Source organism: Otolemur garnettii, unplaced genomic scaffold, assembly GCF_000181295.1.
Source record: "Otolemur garnettii isolate 467f Iridium unplaced genomic scaffold, OtoGar3 scaffold00009, whole genome shotgun sequence".
NCBI lineage: Eukaryota > Metazoa > Chordata > Mammalia > Primates > Galagidae > Otolemur > Otolemur garnettii.
In genome coordinates, this window is record NW_003852404.1 from 20,516,690 (window position 1) to 20,531,382 (window position 14,693).

General features: G+C 36.8%; 1 protein-coding gene across 1 annotated transcript in view; it reads right to left on the reverse strand.

Moving 5' to 3' along the window:
- Positions 1 to 6,272: 6,272 nt before the first annotated feature.
- The window catches only part of LOC100966416 (canalicular multispecific organic anion transporter 1-like), a 75,302-nt gene continuing 66,881 nt past the window's right edge, over positions 6,273 to 14,693 (reverse strand). The window contains exons 22-27 of the mRNA XM_023509769.1: positions 14,339 to 14,440; positions 11,355 to 11,498; positions 9,657 to 9,815; positions 7,962 to 8,128; positions 6,736 to 6,930; positions 6,273 to 6,402 (exon numbers count right to left, since the gene is read on the reverse strand). Coding sequence (XP_023365537.1) covers positions 6,273 to 6,402; positions 6,736 to 6,930; positions 7,962 to 8,128; positions 9,657 to 9,815; positions 11,355 to 11,498; positions 14,339 to 14,440 — 897 coding nt within the window. The remainder of the gene's footprint in view (positions 6,403 to 6,735; positions 6,931 to 7,961; positions 8,129 to 9,656; positions 9,816 to 11,354; positions 11,499 to 14,338; positions 14,441 to 14,693) is intronic.

Below are 14,693 nucleotides of genomic sequence, written 5' to 3' on the forward strand. Positions count from 1 at the left end.
ATGAACAAAGAAGTTCAGTGACTGCCATTTTTACATAAAGAATGTCACAAGAAAATAGGTTACGCTCCCTAATAGCCTCAATAGCCTAATCCTATAGGTCTGAATTTTCTGCAAATTCATTCCCTTGATGAAAGTTGAAAAAAATAAATATGTATTGATAAATCACTAGTTAGTTTTGGAAAGAATCAACAGCCTCACATTAAGTTGTTCATGGAATGTTAAAGTAGAAATAATAGGGTTTATTTTATACCTCACTGAGTTAATATTATGTGGCATACCTAAAATATTTCAATTGGTAAAATACTTGGAACTCTATAACTTCTTATACATACATTAAGTTTATATGATAAACACACATTTCTCCTGATAAGAGTTCATCCATTATCTTAAGTTATCTAACTTAGACTATTGGAAACTAGAAACTGGTTTTTAATTATTTCTAATCACTACTTTTCCTATTTCCCAAGTTGCTAAACTAATTTCGACATGGTTGAAAAAGACTTTGAGTAGTGGTAGACTACTACTAAATGCCATCATAATATCTATCCTATTCATTCTTCTAGAACCTAGTTTCATTTGGAACAGTGAGATGCCCTGCCTCAAAAATTACATTTCTATACTTTCCAACTTCCATTACAACGAGGGGTCGCTGTGTGAATCACTAGATAGAAACCCCGACTTTTTTTCTTTCTTAGTGTACGTACTTGGATTATACAAACGTCTTACTCCTTACCATTTGTCTCTTCTCTTTGTAATGCAGATGTGATACTGGATATAAAGTAATGGGTTTACAACTACCAAGCAACAGACACCTTGGATGACTGAGAAAAGGCAGCCCAGTGGTGTTATGAAGCCACCTCAACTAACATCTCCTCTATTCTTTGGGACTTCTTTCTACCTAAGAACAATAAGCTCCTTTTTTTTTTTTTTTTTAATTGTTTGGGATTCATTGAGGGTACAAAGAATTAGTTTACACATTGTATTTGTTAGGTAAAGTCTCTCTTGTAATCATGTCCTGCCCCCAAGTGGTGTGCCATACAATGTCACCCTCCAACCCTCCTCGCCTCCCCTCTCCCTGATCCCTCATTACCCTACCCCCACCTTGTAGTAGCTCATCTACTGCCTTCATATTAGAATTGAGTACATTGGACTCTTGCTTCTCCATTCTTCGATGCTTTACCAAGAAGACTATGTTCCAGCTCCATCCAGGTTAATACAAAAGATGTAAAGTCTCCATCTTTTTTAATGGCTGAATAGCATTCCATGTTGTACACGTACCACAGCTTGTTAATCCGTTCCTGGGTTGGTGGGCATTTAGGTTTTTTCCACATTTCATTGCAACAACAACAACAATTAACAAATGGAACTTAATTAAGCTGAAAAGCTTCTGCACAGCTAAAGACACAACAAGTAAAGCAAAGAGACAACTTCAGAATGGGGGTATGAATCTGACAAAGAGTTGATAACTGGAATCTACAGAATACTCTAACTCAAAAAGAGGCAACAATCCCATCTAACTCCGGGCAAGAGATCTGAGCACCTTATTTGTTTACATTTCTTTATTTGCTTTTCCTTCGTTCTTCCTTGTACTTTGTTAAATTTATGACCCTCATTTTAAGGTTAAACATTTAGTCAAATTGTTCTGTGTTGGACGTCTATTTCTGGTAAAGATGGAATGAGAGAAATAGCTTTTCCCTCCTGCCTGCATCAATTAAAAAACTGGACAAAGAGGGCAGCGCCTGTGGCTCAAAGGAATAGGGTGCCGGCCCCATAGGCCAGAGGTGGCGGGTTCAAACCCAGCCCTGGCCAAAAACTGCAAAAAAAAAAAAAAGAAAAAAACTGGACAAAGTGTATGAAATAATCGTTTTGAAAATCTTACTCGTCGTAGCCGACAGTAATTGCTGTGCATTAACTCTGTACAATCATAGATCTGACAATAGAGGTCAAGCAATGGGATGTTCATGTCCTGTAATACCTGGGAGTTACTGCACAGACGCTCAGAGTAAAAAGCAGAAGTTCAGAGGGAATTCGTGGTGACCGAAGTGGTTTTAATATTTATGCCTAGTTCCTGGGGCGTTCCACTGTCTTGCATTCCAATAACACAGTTTAGTTTTCTCCAACATTTCATTTTCTACTATATGTACCAGAGGAAAAGATGGTCACAAACCAATGCATTAATGATGACCTGAGTTTTATAAACACAAATTCAAAAATCGATCCCATGTTACTTTCCTTGGCACACCAAAAAATGCCTATGTGTCAGTTTCTTCTAAATCTCTGGAGCCAATTTAAAATATTTTTAAATTTATCATCTATTTGACATTTCACGAGTATGCCCGTTTCTTTTTGTTTTGCTATTGTGAGGCATTCCTGAGATAAATGAAAGGTCCCTCTCTTTAGGCAGTAACGATAACTAAGTTCAGACTGGTTGTTCTATACATAACAAATGAGCAGCCCTTGTTACCTATGTACTTAGTCGTAATCAACAAGAAAAGCCAGTCAGCCTTTGCGTGGTTTGGTCCCATTACTACAGCCTCACTAACCAACAGCATAGCAGTCACATGAACCACCAAATGTCTTTATGTCAGTAGGTTTCGAGAACTGTGTCTCACAATACAGCCAGGAGTCCCAACTTCTTGTATCTTACAAATGGTCCACTTATATATAGAAAATTGGGACCAAAAGGAGAGCTAGAAGGAACCTGGAGAGCTGACCTAACTGCTTGCTCCTCACCTGTGCTTGATCTCACTAAGATCATATTGTGTATCATCAAGAATCGTGTCTTATTTTAACCTCCAGTTCTCCCAACACTGCTGGGCATAGAACAGGCTTCCATAAACCTTTTGCCCTTTTTATTACAGTGTAGCCTATAATGTGATTTTGTAACTATGAAACTACAGTTAAAAGCACTGACTGTTGTGTCAATAACATGTAATGGAATGCTTTCTATATGCCAGACACTGTCCTAAGTGATAATGTGTATCATATAACTTAATTTTTAAAACAACCTTAAGAGGTAGACAAAATTATTCCTCTCAAATAAGCACAGAGAAGTCAGTTAACTTGCCCAAGTTTATACAACTCACAGGTGGTTGACTTGGGATTGAACACAGGCATCCTGTCTCAGGATGGTGAACTCCTAACAACTATCATATTGGCCTATTCTAGTTTTTTTTTTTTTTAATTTTTTAAAAAAGATCCTCTAAATCAGGTAGAACTATTTATTACTCATACACATATTAAATGTAACATTGAATTTTCTTAATGCTAAGTTTAATATCCAGGCTGTGCTCATAAGTATATGAAATTGCCATTATATTTTAACCTAAAAAAATGACTATTTCATATAGTTCAAACTAATACCAGACTAAATAACACCACAAACTTTAATTTTATTTACTATTTCTAGAAAGCGACTGGTTTAAAATCTATCTCTATAAGGATTTTGAATCATTCTTAAAATACAGACTCTTTTAAAGTGTCTCCTCTAAGAATGAGACATCTGGATAAAGAATTGGAAGAGCATGATCAGTTTTATCCTCACATAGACCTGGATTCTGCATCTCACTGGCCAGGCTCCTCTGGGAATGGTAGTATCATTTGTGGTAAAACAGAATGGATAATCCTTTGTTACATGGCTTGGTGAGGACGGAAGTGGCAAATGCTCCAAATACCTTGCACATCGTGGGCTTTCAACAATATTCTCATGATCTCCAAAGAAAGCAACTTAATGCTGTTTAGAATTTTTCTTATATCAGCTACAGTAAATACCTTCGCATATTGAAGTTATATTTACTATTTTCTAAATCCATTTTGAAGCTACAGTTTTTAAACAAATGTTACAATTGTAGAATAAGCTTTTTAAAAGTACATATATGCCACCTCTCTGTAATCTCGTCATTTTGAGTACGCTAAGTGTTTTTTTAGTGTACTAAAGTGATTTAACAAGGTTGATGTGCATAATTAAAATAAAAATAAAATAATGCATTTCTTAAAGCAATAAAATTGTCTTCGAGTAATTTTGGTTATTCATTTTAATTTTTTGCTTTCTTTTTACTTTATGTAATTATATATGATAAAATTAGTATAAATATACTTATTTGCAACTACGAATGCTGTCCAGGAAGTACCCAGCCATTATTAATACTATTTTTCATATTACAAGGCTGGATGCTTTTACATAGCATATACACACACACACACATATGTATGTATATATATATATATATATGTGGAGAACTGTATAAATCCTGTAGCATACAGCTTAAGGGTAAAAGTGTGGGGCACTAGGGACAGAGCAATCTGGACAACAGCCAAGCATCACTGCTGGCCCAGTTTACTGAAAATAATACTCACTACTCTACTATCCCAACCCTAAGTCTTATTTAGCAGTGAAAAGAAAAAGGCAGGACAGAAGTGCAGTAAACAGAATGTGTTAAGAGTTCAATCATGCAACTAAAGATAAACTCCTTGTTTATAACCGTTTGTCCTTTTGTAGCTTGCCACTATGCAGTATGTTCTCATGCCTGAGATTTCAATAAAATCCCCCGTGAGGATGCTTGGAGGGGCCATGCCCTTGCATCTCCGTGTGGAGGACTTATTTGGTATAGGCCTCCCAGGGTCTCTCAGTTCAATGCACATGGACCTGAGCAGGTGTTATTTATTTGCATTGAGTCACACCAACAATATCCTCAGTATGCAGCTTGGTAATTTTCACAAACTGAACCAACACTAAGATTCAAATCAAGGAACAGAACAGAACTGTGTTCCTAGAAGCCCACCTTCTACGTCCTCTCTGTCATTACCTTCCTCGACCCAGGATAACCAGTATTGCAATTTCTAATATTATTAACTAGTTTTTCCTTTTTTTGAAAAGTGACTTGAATATAAATGGTATCATGAACTCATATAACATTATTTTGCAGCTGTATAGAATTCCATTATGTGAAAATACCACATTTTATCCCAGTTGCTTTTGATTTCCCATTAGATTTTAAAGTTATGCAGCTTCTCTGATTTACTGAGGACCACAATAGAGAGCTAAACCATTTTTAACTGACATTAATGAAGTACCTTGATCCCTTTCTTAATGGAATTCAACAAATCCTTATTTAATTTTTATAAAGCACTTCAGGGATTGTAAAGACAGGGCAACATTCTAAAGGGAAGAGACTTTCAATAACAAAAGGGTTTATACTTTAAGTCAACTTTTCATGAATACCCTTAGGAAATAAAGCAAGATCATATAAGGTTGAATAGAGGAGATATAAGAAATAGTTGATGGGCCTTAAAGAACTGTCTGAATATTTTATTAAAATCAACTTGAAAGAAAAATATTGCTAAATTTAAAGTTTACATTTGAAGGACAATTTAGAGACATAATGTTACTTCTGTTACATCCAACTACTAAATTCAAAAGCCCTTCGAAATAGGATTAGTACTACAAATCAATAATCCCGTGAATGTATACCACCTGATACATATCACACTGAGCCTGACCCAGCCAGAAAATGATGTTCCAAGGAAAACATCATTTTTTTCTACTAAAAGGCAAATAGTAAAAACATTATAAAACATTTTCCAATACAGCAGATCATAAAATTTAGTTAATACAGTATATAACTATTCTTTCCAAAAAGTAGGTGAATAACTTATTTTTTTCTGTGCTTTCAGAAGTTCATAAAATGTACATATACATACATACACAAATAAATAAGTCTTTAAATTACTCTAAAATGTTTAGTTATTTATTCTACAAACATTGATTGGCTATCAGTTTTGTGAAAATTACTCTACTAGGAACCAGCCATACAAAGACGATGAAAACTGGGGACTCGCCTTCAGGGACCTTTAACTGGGGAGAGGCAGACATTAAAGAATTAAAATAAAGTATGGTCCCAGCTACGACAGAGCTTTGCATGTGGGGATAACGGGAACAAAGAAAAGGGGCACCTAGATCACAGGGGCAGGCAGAGAGGGTGCTCAGGGGACACTTCACTGAGGAGGTGACTCCTGAATGAAGTCAGAGACTTAAAGGTTAAGTAGTGGCTCTTAGCACTTTGGCCATGCAGAGAAGGCCGGCAGGATGTGGGAGGGAAGCCCGGGCACAGGCAAGAACAGTTAGAAACAGTGCTGCTTCCTGGGACGTGGGTGCCGTCCTGTAGCCAGGGTCCTGCCTTGCCGCATTTCTCCCCTACTATTTTTTTTTTTCTAAGTACTAATGCACTACTTTCTTTTTTAGCTCGGTATAATCAACATGCAACAAAAATAATTTATGTTTTTGTCTCGGAATCTGATGTTATTCCAGCTTCTCTTGTCATCTCAAAGAAAAGTCCTTTCTGAGCTATCAAATTCCGTGGTGCTTCAAATTCTACAATCCTTCCAGAGTCTAGAACAAGCACCCTGCAATGGCGGGAGAAAACAAACAAAAACATCAGGTGAACTATGATCAGTTTTCCACCTCAGCTGTTTGATCTTGCTAAAGTCAGGTTTCAATTACTCTGTGAATCATTCCAGTACAGAATAGAGGCCCGAGTTAATTCGGGAAATAAATAAATCAAGTTTTCTAACATTCTTTCAGTATTAGATTTTTCTTCTAATTATTTTGGAAAATATTTTCTACACCACTCGGGAAAACTTTTCCTAGCACAGATAAATTTGTTTATTAGTGACAGGCTGTTAGTGTGTTTTTTTTATGTAGAAATTGGTTTCTTTCTGAAAAGAAAGCAAGCTTACCTGTCTGAATCAATGATGGAATGCAGTCTATGGGCAATCGTCAGGATGGTGCAATCAGAAAATCCCTTCCTGATTGTGGTCTGCACCAGGTTATCTGTCTCAAAGTCAATGGAGGCCGTTGCCTCATCCAAAATGAGAATTTTTGTTTTTCGAAGCAAAGCGCGAGCAAGACAGACAAGCTGCCGTTGTCCCACACTGTTGGGGGGGGGGATATATATATGTTAAATATATTATATGATATATTAAATGTATCAATATATTGATATATACATTGAGTTCTAAGAAGAAGTCCAACACACAGAAAGAAGTATACAGTATTGGTATGGGGTGGGCATTCTATTAATAGATAAGCAAGACCTGAAGGAAGGTTGGTTGCAGTGGCTCACACCTGGAATCCTAGTACTCGGGGAGGCCAAATTGCTGAGCTCAGAACCTGAAGACCAGCCTGAGAAACAGTGAGACCCTGGCTCTACGAAAAATAATAAATCTAGCCCTGCATGGTGGCCAGTACCTGTAGTCCCAGCTACTTGGGAGGCTAAGGCAAGAGGATCACATAAGCCTAAGTGTTTGAGGTTGCTGTGAGCTATGACGCTTCAGCCCTCTACTGAAGCTTGACAGTGCGAGACTGTCTCAAAAAAAAAAAAAAAAAAAAAAAAAAACCTGAAGGAAGAGGAGAAAGAGCCATGCAGGTTTCTGGTGGGAAACTTGTTTCAGTCAAAGGTAACTAGAAATGCAGTCTCTAAAGCTGCCATGAGCTGGCCTGGTAAACTCACGCAACAGTAAGGAGACCAGTGTGGACGGCAGACGCACGGAGAGAAAGGCAGTGAGTGAGAAGTCCTGCCATGCAGGCCATCAGAGGGATCTAGCAACTCACTTTCCAGAGTCTCTGATCACAAGAAGGGGACTGTCTCAGTGACTGAGAGAAGGCAATCCCCTACACTATTTTTAAGTGACTAGGCTATTGGTGTAGCAGTAATGAGAAAAGAAGATTTCACTAAATGGTGACCTTCTGCAGTTTCCTTTTTCTTTTCTTTCCCTTCACCAACGTTTCCCCAGCCCTTGGCTCCCATTTTCTTCCTTGTTTCTCTTCCCTTAAGACAATCAGCAACTTGTTGCCAACAAACCAGACAAGCTCCTTAGCGGCTCGAGAGCTGTTTGCCTTTGAGGACAATTTCTAAAGAGCTTAGAATGAATAAGCAGGGCAAGCTCTGTTCTCGGCAGACTACCTGAGGTTCTCACCACCCTCTGAAATCTCGTACAGCAGCTTCTCAGGAAGGGACTGCACCAACTCTTTTAAGTGACACAGTTCCAGCACCTCCCACAGCTCACTATTAGAATAGTTATTTAGGGGATCCAGGTTCATTTGAAGGGTTCCAGAAAATAAAACAGGGTCCTAGAAAATAAAATAGTCACCTGTAATCTTCCTGTCAACTGAGGCATGCATATGTTAATAAAAGAATCAGATTCAGAAAATAAAGAAAAAGCAAAATGATCTAATATAGTCATCAAATGCATTTTGTATTTAAAACAAAAACAGAAGAAAGCCCAAATAAACTACAACTTAAATTATCCTAAGTCTCTTGATTCTCTTTTCCCCCTCCCATTATTTACAATTGTGTCATCAACCACTGTAATAATGGTGATGCCACGTCGTCAGGAATAAGATGTAACATATAATAAATATAAATGTAATACGTATATGATATTATCATTCAGAATACCAACTCAAAAAGATGGAAACTAATATTCCCAATTTACAGACAGTGAACTGGGGGTTCCAAAGTGCACTTTTACAAGACCACACAGAAGATAAGTTGTTGAGTAGAATTCAAACCAGACTAAGTTCGTTTTATTTCCACTACACTTACATGCTCGGTGAAACTATATTTTACTACACTTGCATTTATTTATAAGAGAGGAATGGCTGATGTCTCTTTTTTCCAGTAAATTTTTTTTTTGCCTGACTGAATTTCAGATGTTACCCATTTTGGGGGGAGAGTGCATAGGTTCTTTCTCTGTTGCCTTGGCTAGAGAGCAGTGGTGTCACTATAGCTCACTGCACCCTCAAACTGCAACTGCAGGCATGCACAACTGTACCCAGCTAGCTTTTTATTTTTTTGTAGACACTAGACATGGGATCTCACTGTGTAGCTCAGTCTGGCCTCAAATTCTCAGCCTCAGGAGATGTGCCCACTTTGGCCTCCTGAAGTGCTAAGATTACATGCATCAGCCACGATGGCCAGTCTCAAATTTGTTTTGAAGTAAATCCTCTAATACAAGGACATGCTCAAACAACATGATGAAGCGATATCTTTATTTTTTAAGATCTTTGTAGAAAATAGTACTAAAATATTTAGTAAATGGTCAGAAAACATCTTATTTTCTCAAACTCAACTGAATAAATCATATTTGATTTTACAAACATCATATTCTTAAGTCAATTTGCAAACTTGATAATGATCAAGTTTCTTTTATTCTACAAAGAAACTCAAAGGACTTCAGAAAAGAAATCTCACTAAATTATGAGTTGTGTTTCACTGTTTCTAAACTTCAAGACAGAAGAATCAAACTACGCTCAAACTACCAAAACAAGGCTTCACAATGTTTTTCTTCCAAAACATTCCAAGGCATTTCAGTCTGATTTATTCCTTTGAATTTTATTTGTACTTACAATTAGGAAAGGTAATATTTCAAAGAGATATACTAGTTCTTCAAACACATAAATGCTCTTAGAAAAAATGCTTTATAGTGAGAGTGTTTAAATAGGGATCAATCAAATACCAAGTTTTGAAAACATATTTAAAATGATATGGCTTCGGAAAATGAATTTATATACTTAAAAGGAACAAATTATAAAAATGAAAAACAAACAAACGGTTTACTTGGAGTGAGTTAAGAAAGACTACTGGAAAGCACCTCACCTGTGGAATAATATTAAGTTTGCCCCGAAGGTCGTGAAGTCCAATAGTGGATATATCGATTCCATCAATGATAATTTTGCCTCCTGATCTCTCCACAATTCTAAATAAGCAATTCGACAGCGTTGATTTGCCTGCTCCGGTCCTTCCCACAATTCCAACCTGTGTGGAAATGACCATCAAGTGTTCATGCTACACGTTCTGTAAGGGAGCGGGGCCTCTGCACTGACAACAAATACCCTACTGGCCAGATGAGTGGGATCTAATTTTTCATCTAATGCCTCAAGTGGTAGGAAAAATGTGAAGTGACTTCTAAGGGTCATCTTTATCCAGATACCCTCTACTCACCGGAGGGGCTCTGGCTAATGTGTATTTTTCGTCTATTTATAGATATTTAGTTATTACCTAACTAGAGAACTGCAGCAGCCCCAGGAAGAACAGATCACTCTGAACCACCTCTGATCTAACATCAAAGGCAGGAAAGGGCGGAGGAGGCAATGATGATAAAATGGTTTGACTGGGACTTGCAAAAAGAAAGTTTTTTTTCCTACCCTCCTTGCCCCCAAACAAACAAACAAATAAACAAATGAAAAGCACTCAAACCTTTTGCTAGATGGGCTGGAGAATTTAAAGGCATGCCAGTAAATTTCCCTGGTGTATCAGAACAACTTAACATTAAAACTATTGGGGGTGACCACGGATAATGATTTAGGATTTGACTCCTGGCCAAAATAATTGGCCTGTCATAAATATCCCAGTATTAAACATGTCCCCTTGACCATGAGAACTAAAGCAACTTTTTTCTGTTTTCTGATGCATGTGTTAGTGTTAATAGGGACATTAGGCAGAAAGAACATTAAGGTTTTTCACTTGGTCTAATGTACAATTTTAAATCTGAAAATTATATCAGAGGAAAAAAAACCCAGGAATCTACTGAATCAAATCAAAATTCCAAAATGATTTCATTTTTTCCTGAAGTATTTCTGTTCCCAAAATATATGCCCTAATGTGTTTATCTGTTTGCCTTTTTTTTTTAGAGACAGAGTCTCACTTTGTTGCACCCAATAGAGTGCTGTGGTGTCACAGCTCACAGCAACCTCCAGCTCTTGGGCTTAGGCGATTCTCCTGCTTCAACCTCCCAAGTAGCTGGGACTACAGGCACCTGCCATAGCACCTGGCTATTTTTTGTTGCAATTTGGCCAGGGCCAGGTTCAAACCCGCCACCCTCTACACATGGGGCCAGTGCCCTACTCATTAAGCCACAGGTATCCCCCTTATCTGTTTGCTTTTTTAAAAACACAAAACTGGAATCATACTATCAACAGTTTTGTAAGTTTCTTGTATTAACTAAATTACAAGCATCTTTCATCTCTAATAGTCTTAGAAAACATGATGCCATTGACTATATAAATCATTAATAATATGCATTTACTGTTTCAGACAATTTTGTTTATTGTTATAAATCATTTTATAAAAGAAGTAAAAATATACACTAAAATTATGTTTCACAATAGTGCGGGAGCAATTTAAAAAATACATTTTTCTTTAAAGAGATAAAACTTATTCTCTACCTATGAATCACAGATTATTACTTCTATATGAAATTTTAACAAAAGACCACTTTATATTCAATATTACTTCACACTTAACGAATGCATTCAGAAAAAAAAGAAAAAGAAACATAAGAAACATATGTGGCACCTTTTCTTCTTCACGAGTCTTGAAAGTGATATCTTGTAATGCTAAGCCAAGATCATCTCGGTATCGAGCCTGAAAATTAATAAATTCCACTATCCCTTTATTGGGCCACTGTTGTGGAGGCCTTCTAGACATTATCCAAGGTGCCTTGAAACAAAGAAACACCCTTTAAATGACAATTACAATAAAATACACCCCCACAAAATAATTCTCATGCATATAAACAAAGTGAAGATGAATGATGATAAATGGGACATTTATAGATATTATGATTTTCTGAAAATAGTTTTAAATACCATCAGAATAAAACCTCTCATCTAGTTGTAAGAAAATCTTAGAAATAAATTTTACAGGTAAAAGATTTCCCATCATCTGTCAAGTTATTAAGAAATACCTCTTAAAATCCTTTAAAAACCTGAAGGCAACCTGAAATTTTAGCTGAGATGAGGACCGTCTGTCAGACGTTCCTTCCCCAAACACTGAACGTTTGCTGTCCCTGTCATTGTATTAGTTGCAGGAGATTTGGCAGTGAAGAAAACAGATAAACATTCCTACCTTTGTGGAATGCACGTGCTGAGAGGAGTAGAGGCAGAAAGAACCACATAGTATACGCAGAATCTGAGATGATCATACAGCTTTGGAAGACAAGAAGAAATGGGCAGAGTTGATAGCAGGAGTAGGTGTTATTTTAAGTAAGGTGGTTAAGAAGAGTTTTCCCGGTCATGGTGGAAAGCTCCTACTTGAACTTGGTGGACGCTCCTGTATAGCATTCTAGGCAAAAGGACTAATAACTAGTTGGAGCTAATCACTTTTTGCCCAGGACTCTGCGATGGGCTTGTCTGGAACACAGGAGAAAACCTGAGGCAGAACACAGAGGGGGGTATGGTGCCTGGGCAGTGGATGAAGTGTCCCATGGAACAGGGAGTCAAGGCCAATGTCAAATGATAGGCCAGGTAAAGGGAGGACAAAGAAAGGGCCCTTCTTGATCTTGACAAGGGCAGGTTCAATGGAGTGGTAGGATTGAAAGCCTGTTTGAATCAGGTCCAAAAAAGAGTGAGAGAAAAGGAAATGGAGAAGCAAATACAGGCAACTTTTCAAAAAATATTCTTCTGTAAAGGGGAGCAGAGAAACAGAGCTGTAGAGGGGAGAAAGGGTTACTATGTGTTCAGACAAATTTACCTCTTCCATATCAAGTATTTTTGCAGAAGTATTGGTCACAACTTTCATCACATTTTATAGAAGTTTTGTTTATTTTTTTAAAAGTATGTGTCTATACATACACATTTTATCATCTTTTTTCTAATGTGAAAGAAATATCTATTAATAGCAAAAAATTTATAAAAATATGTGTATGCATATGCATTTTTACAGACAGGATCTTGCTCTGTTGCCTAGGCTGGAGGGCAGTAATGCCATCACACCTCACTGTAACTTCAAACACCTGGGGTCAGGTGAGCCTCTCACCGCAGCCTTCTGAGTAACGAAACTACAGTTGCATGCTACCATGCCCAGCTCATATTAAATTTTTTTTTGTAGCGACAGGGTCTCAGTATGTTGCCCAGGCTGCTCTTGAACTCCTAGCCTCAAGCTATTATAATATTTCACATGAGTTAGCAGATGAAAAATGACTAAATAACTTGAATATTTATTACTTTGGATTACTTATTGTGAAGGTAGACTAAACTTTCATGAAATTTATATGAGAAGAAAAGATAAGACCTTGGGAATAATCTACAGAAGAATCAAAGTTCGGGTAGGACTTGGAGGATACAGAAAATATTTTACCTTATTTATTGGCTGAGTGGAGCAAGAGGGTAGAAGGTGGAAGAAGTAGACAGGGCCTCAGAGAAGACAGGAGGTGACAATACCAAAAATACAACTGGAAATGTTAGATTTTTATTTGGAGGAGGGGCACCTTTTCCTTAGACTTATGAGCCAAAGGATAAAAGTGAGGAACAAAAGAGAAAAGATACTTTCATGGTTGAAAAAGAGCCAGGCATTCAAGTTAGCTTTCCCAGACGCAGTGTTAATTAGTGAAACATCGGTGCAGACGTAACAGAGGTGAGTGAAATACAGGGATAATTTAAACATGAGGCTGTCCATGGTCAAATTCTTTGCCCCTTGAATGACAGTTCATTAAAAAGAACAAAATGGACTGATTGATTCCCCTCCGCCTTCCCATTCACAGAGTTGCTAATGATGGGTAAATGGAGCAGAAGGTACAGGCAGTGAGGATGTAATCAATTTGGAAACTGCAGACTCTAAATAGTTATGAGACAACTAAATGAAGACGCTTTCCTCCATGTAAATCCCCACACGGTTGTAATTATATGTTGGATATTTTACCCTACACATCAGCAGAAGACAAATCACTGTGTCTTTTAAAAACAGGTCATTATATTCCCTTCTTATAATTCACAGAAATACGGATGTGTCTCATAATTTATGGACTGTCCTAACTAAATAAGAAGTGTTTTTATTTCTACTTTAGTGACATATAAAATGATGGTCCATTTTACAATATTTTTTGTTTTAATTTCATTGACGTGTTGAATATTACATGAATTTGGAAATATAGGGCTTATAAATTATATGGAGTAAATAATAGTTGTCTGTCTTTATAGGGCACATGTGATATTTTGATCCAGGCATACAATGTGAATTAATCAAATCAGGGTAATTAGGATACCCATTACCTCAGGCATTTAACATTTCTTTTGTGTTAGCACCATTTCAATTCTATTCTTCTAGTCATTTGAAAGCATGCTCTAACTTATTATTGATTATAATCATTTTGATGTGCTATCAAATATTGTTCACTTTAATCTAACTATCTAACTAAATTTTTGTACACATTAATTATTCCCACTTTATCCCCCCTTCCAAAATTCAGGTTTTGTCTAAAATTTATTTTTTAAATGTCAATTCGAGATATATTAAAATATCCTAATCTTCCATCTAGTTATTGGTTACTGAAGAGTACTTACCTCTTTATCCATATTTTCATATTCACAAACTCTTTCAATGGAAACGGCATTGTTTTCAATTTCACATACCTTCCTCACCCAAGAATTCAAGGAATGAGTAATCTGGGATGGGAGATGATGGAGATGGGAACAAGAGCTTAATGCATGGTGGTTAGTCTTGTACGTGATATAAATAATACATTATTTCTAAAGTTTCACTTTTTAGTGTTTTCACATACTTTATTTCTGTGGATTATTTAACAGCTCTAGAAGTAAGCATATTTCCTCACATACACACTTGTTTCTGTAAGTAGATTAAACTTATTAATATTCTAAAGAATGCCATTATTTGGCAGAGGATAGAAGGGCCATAGTT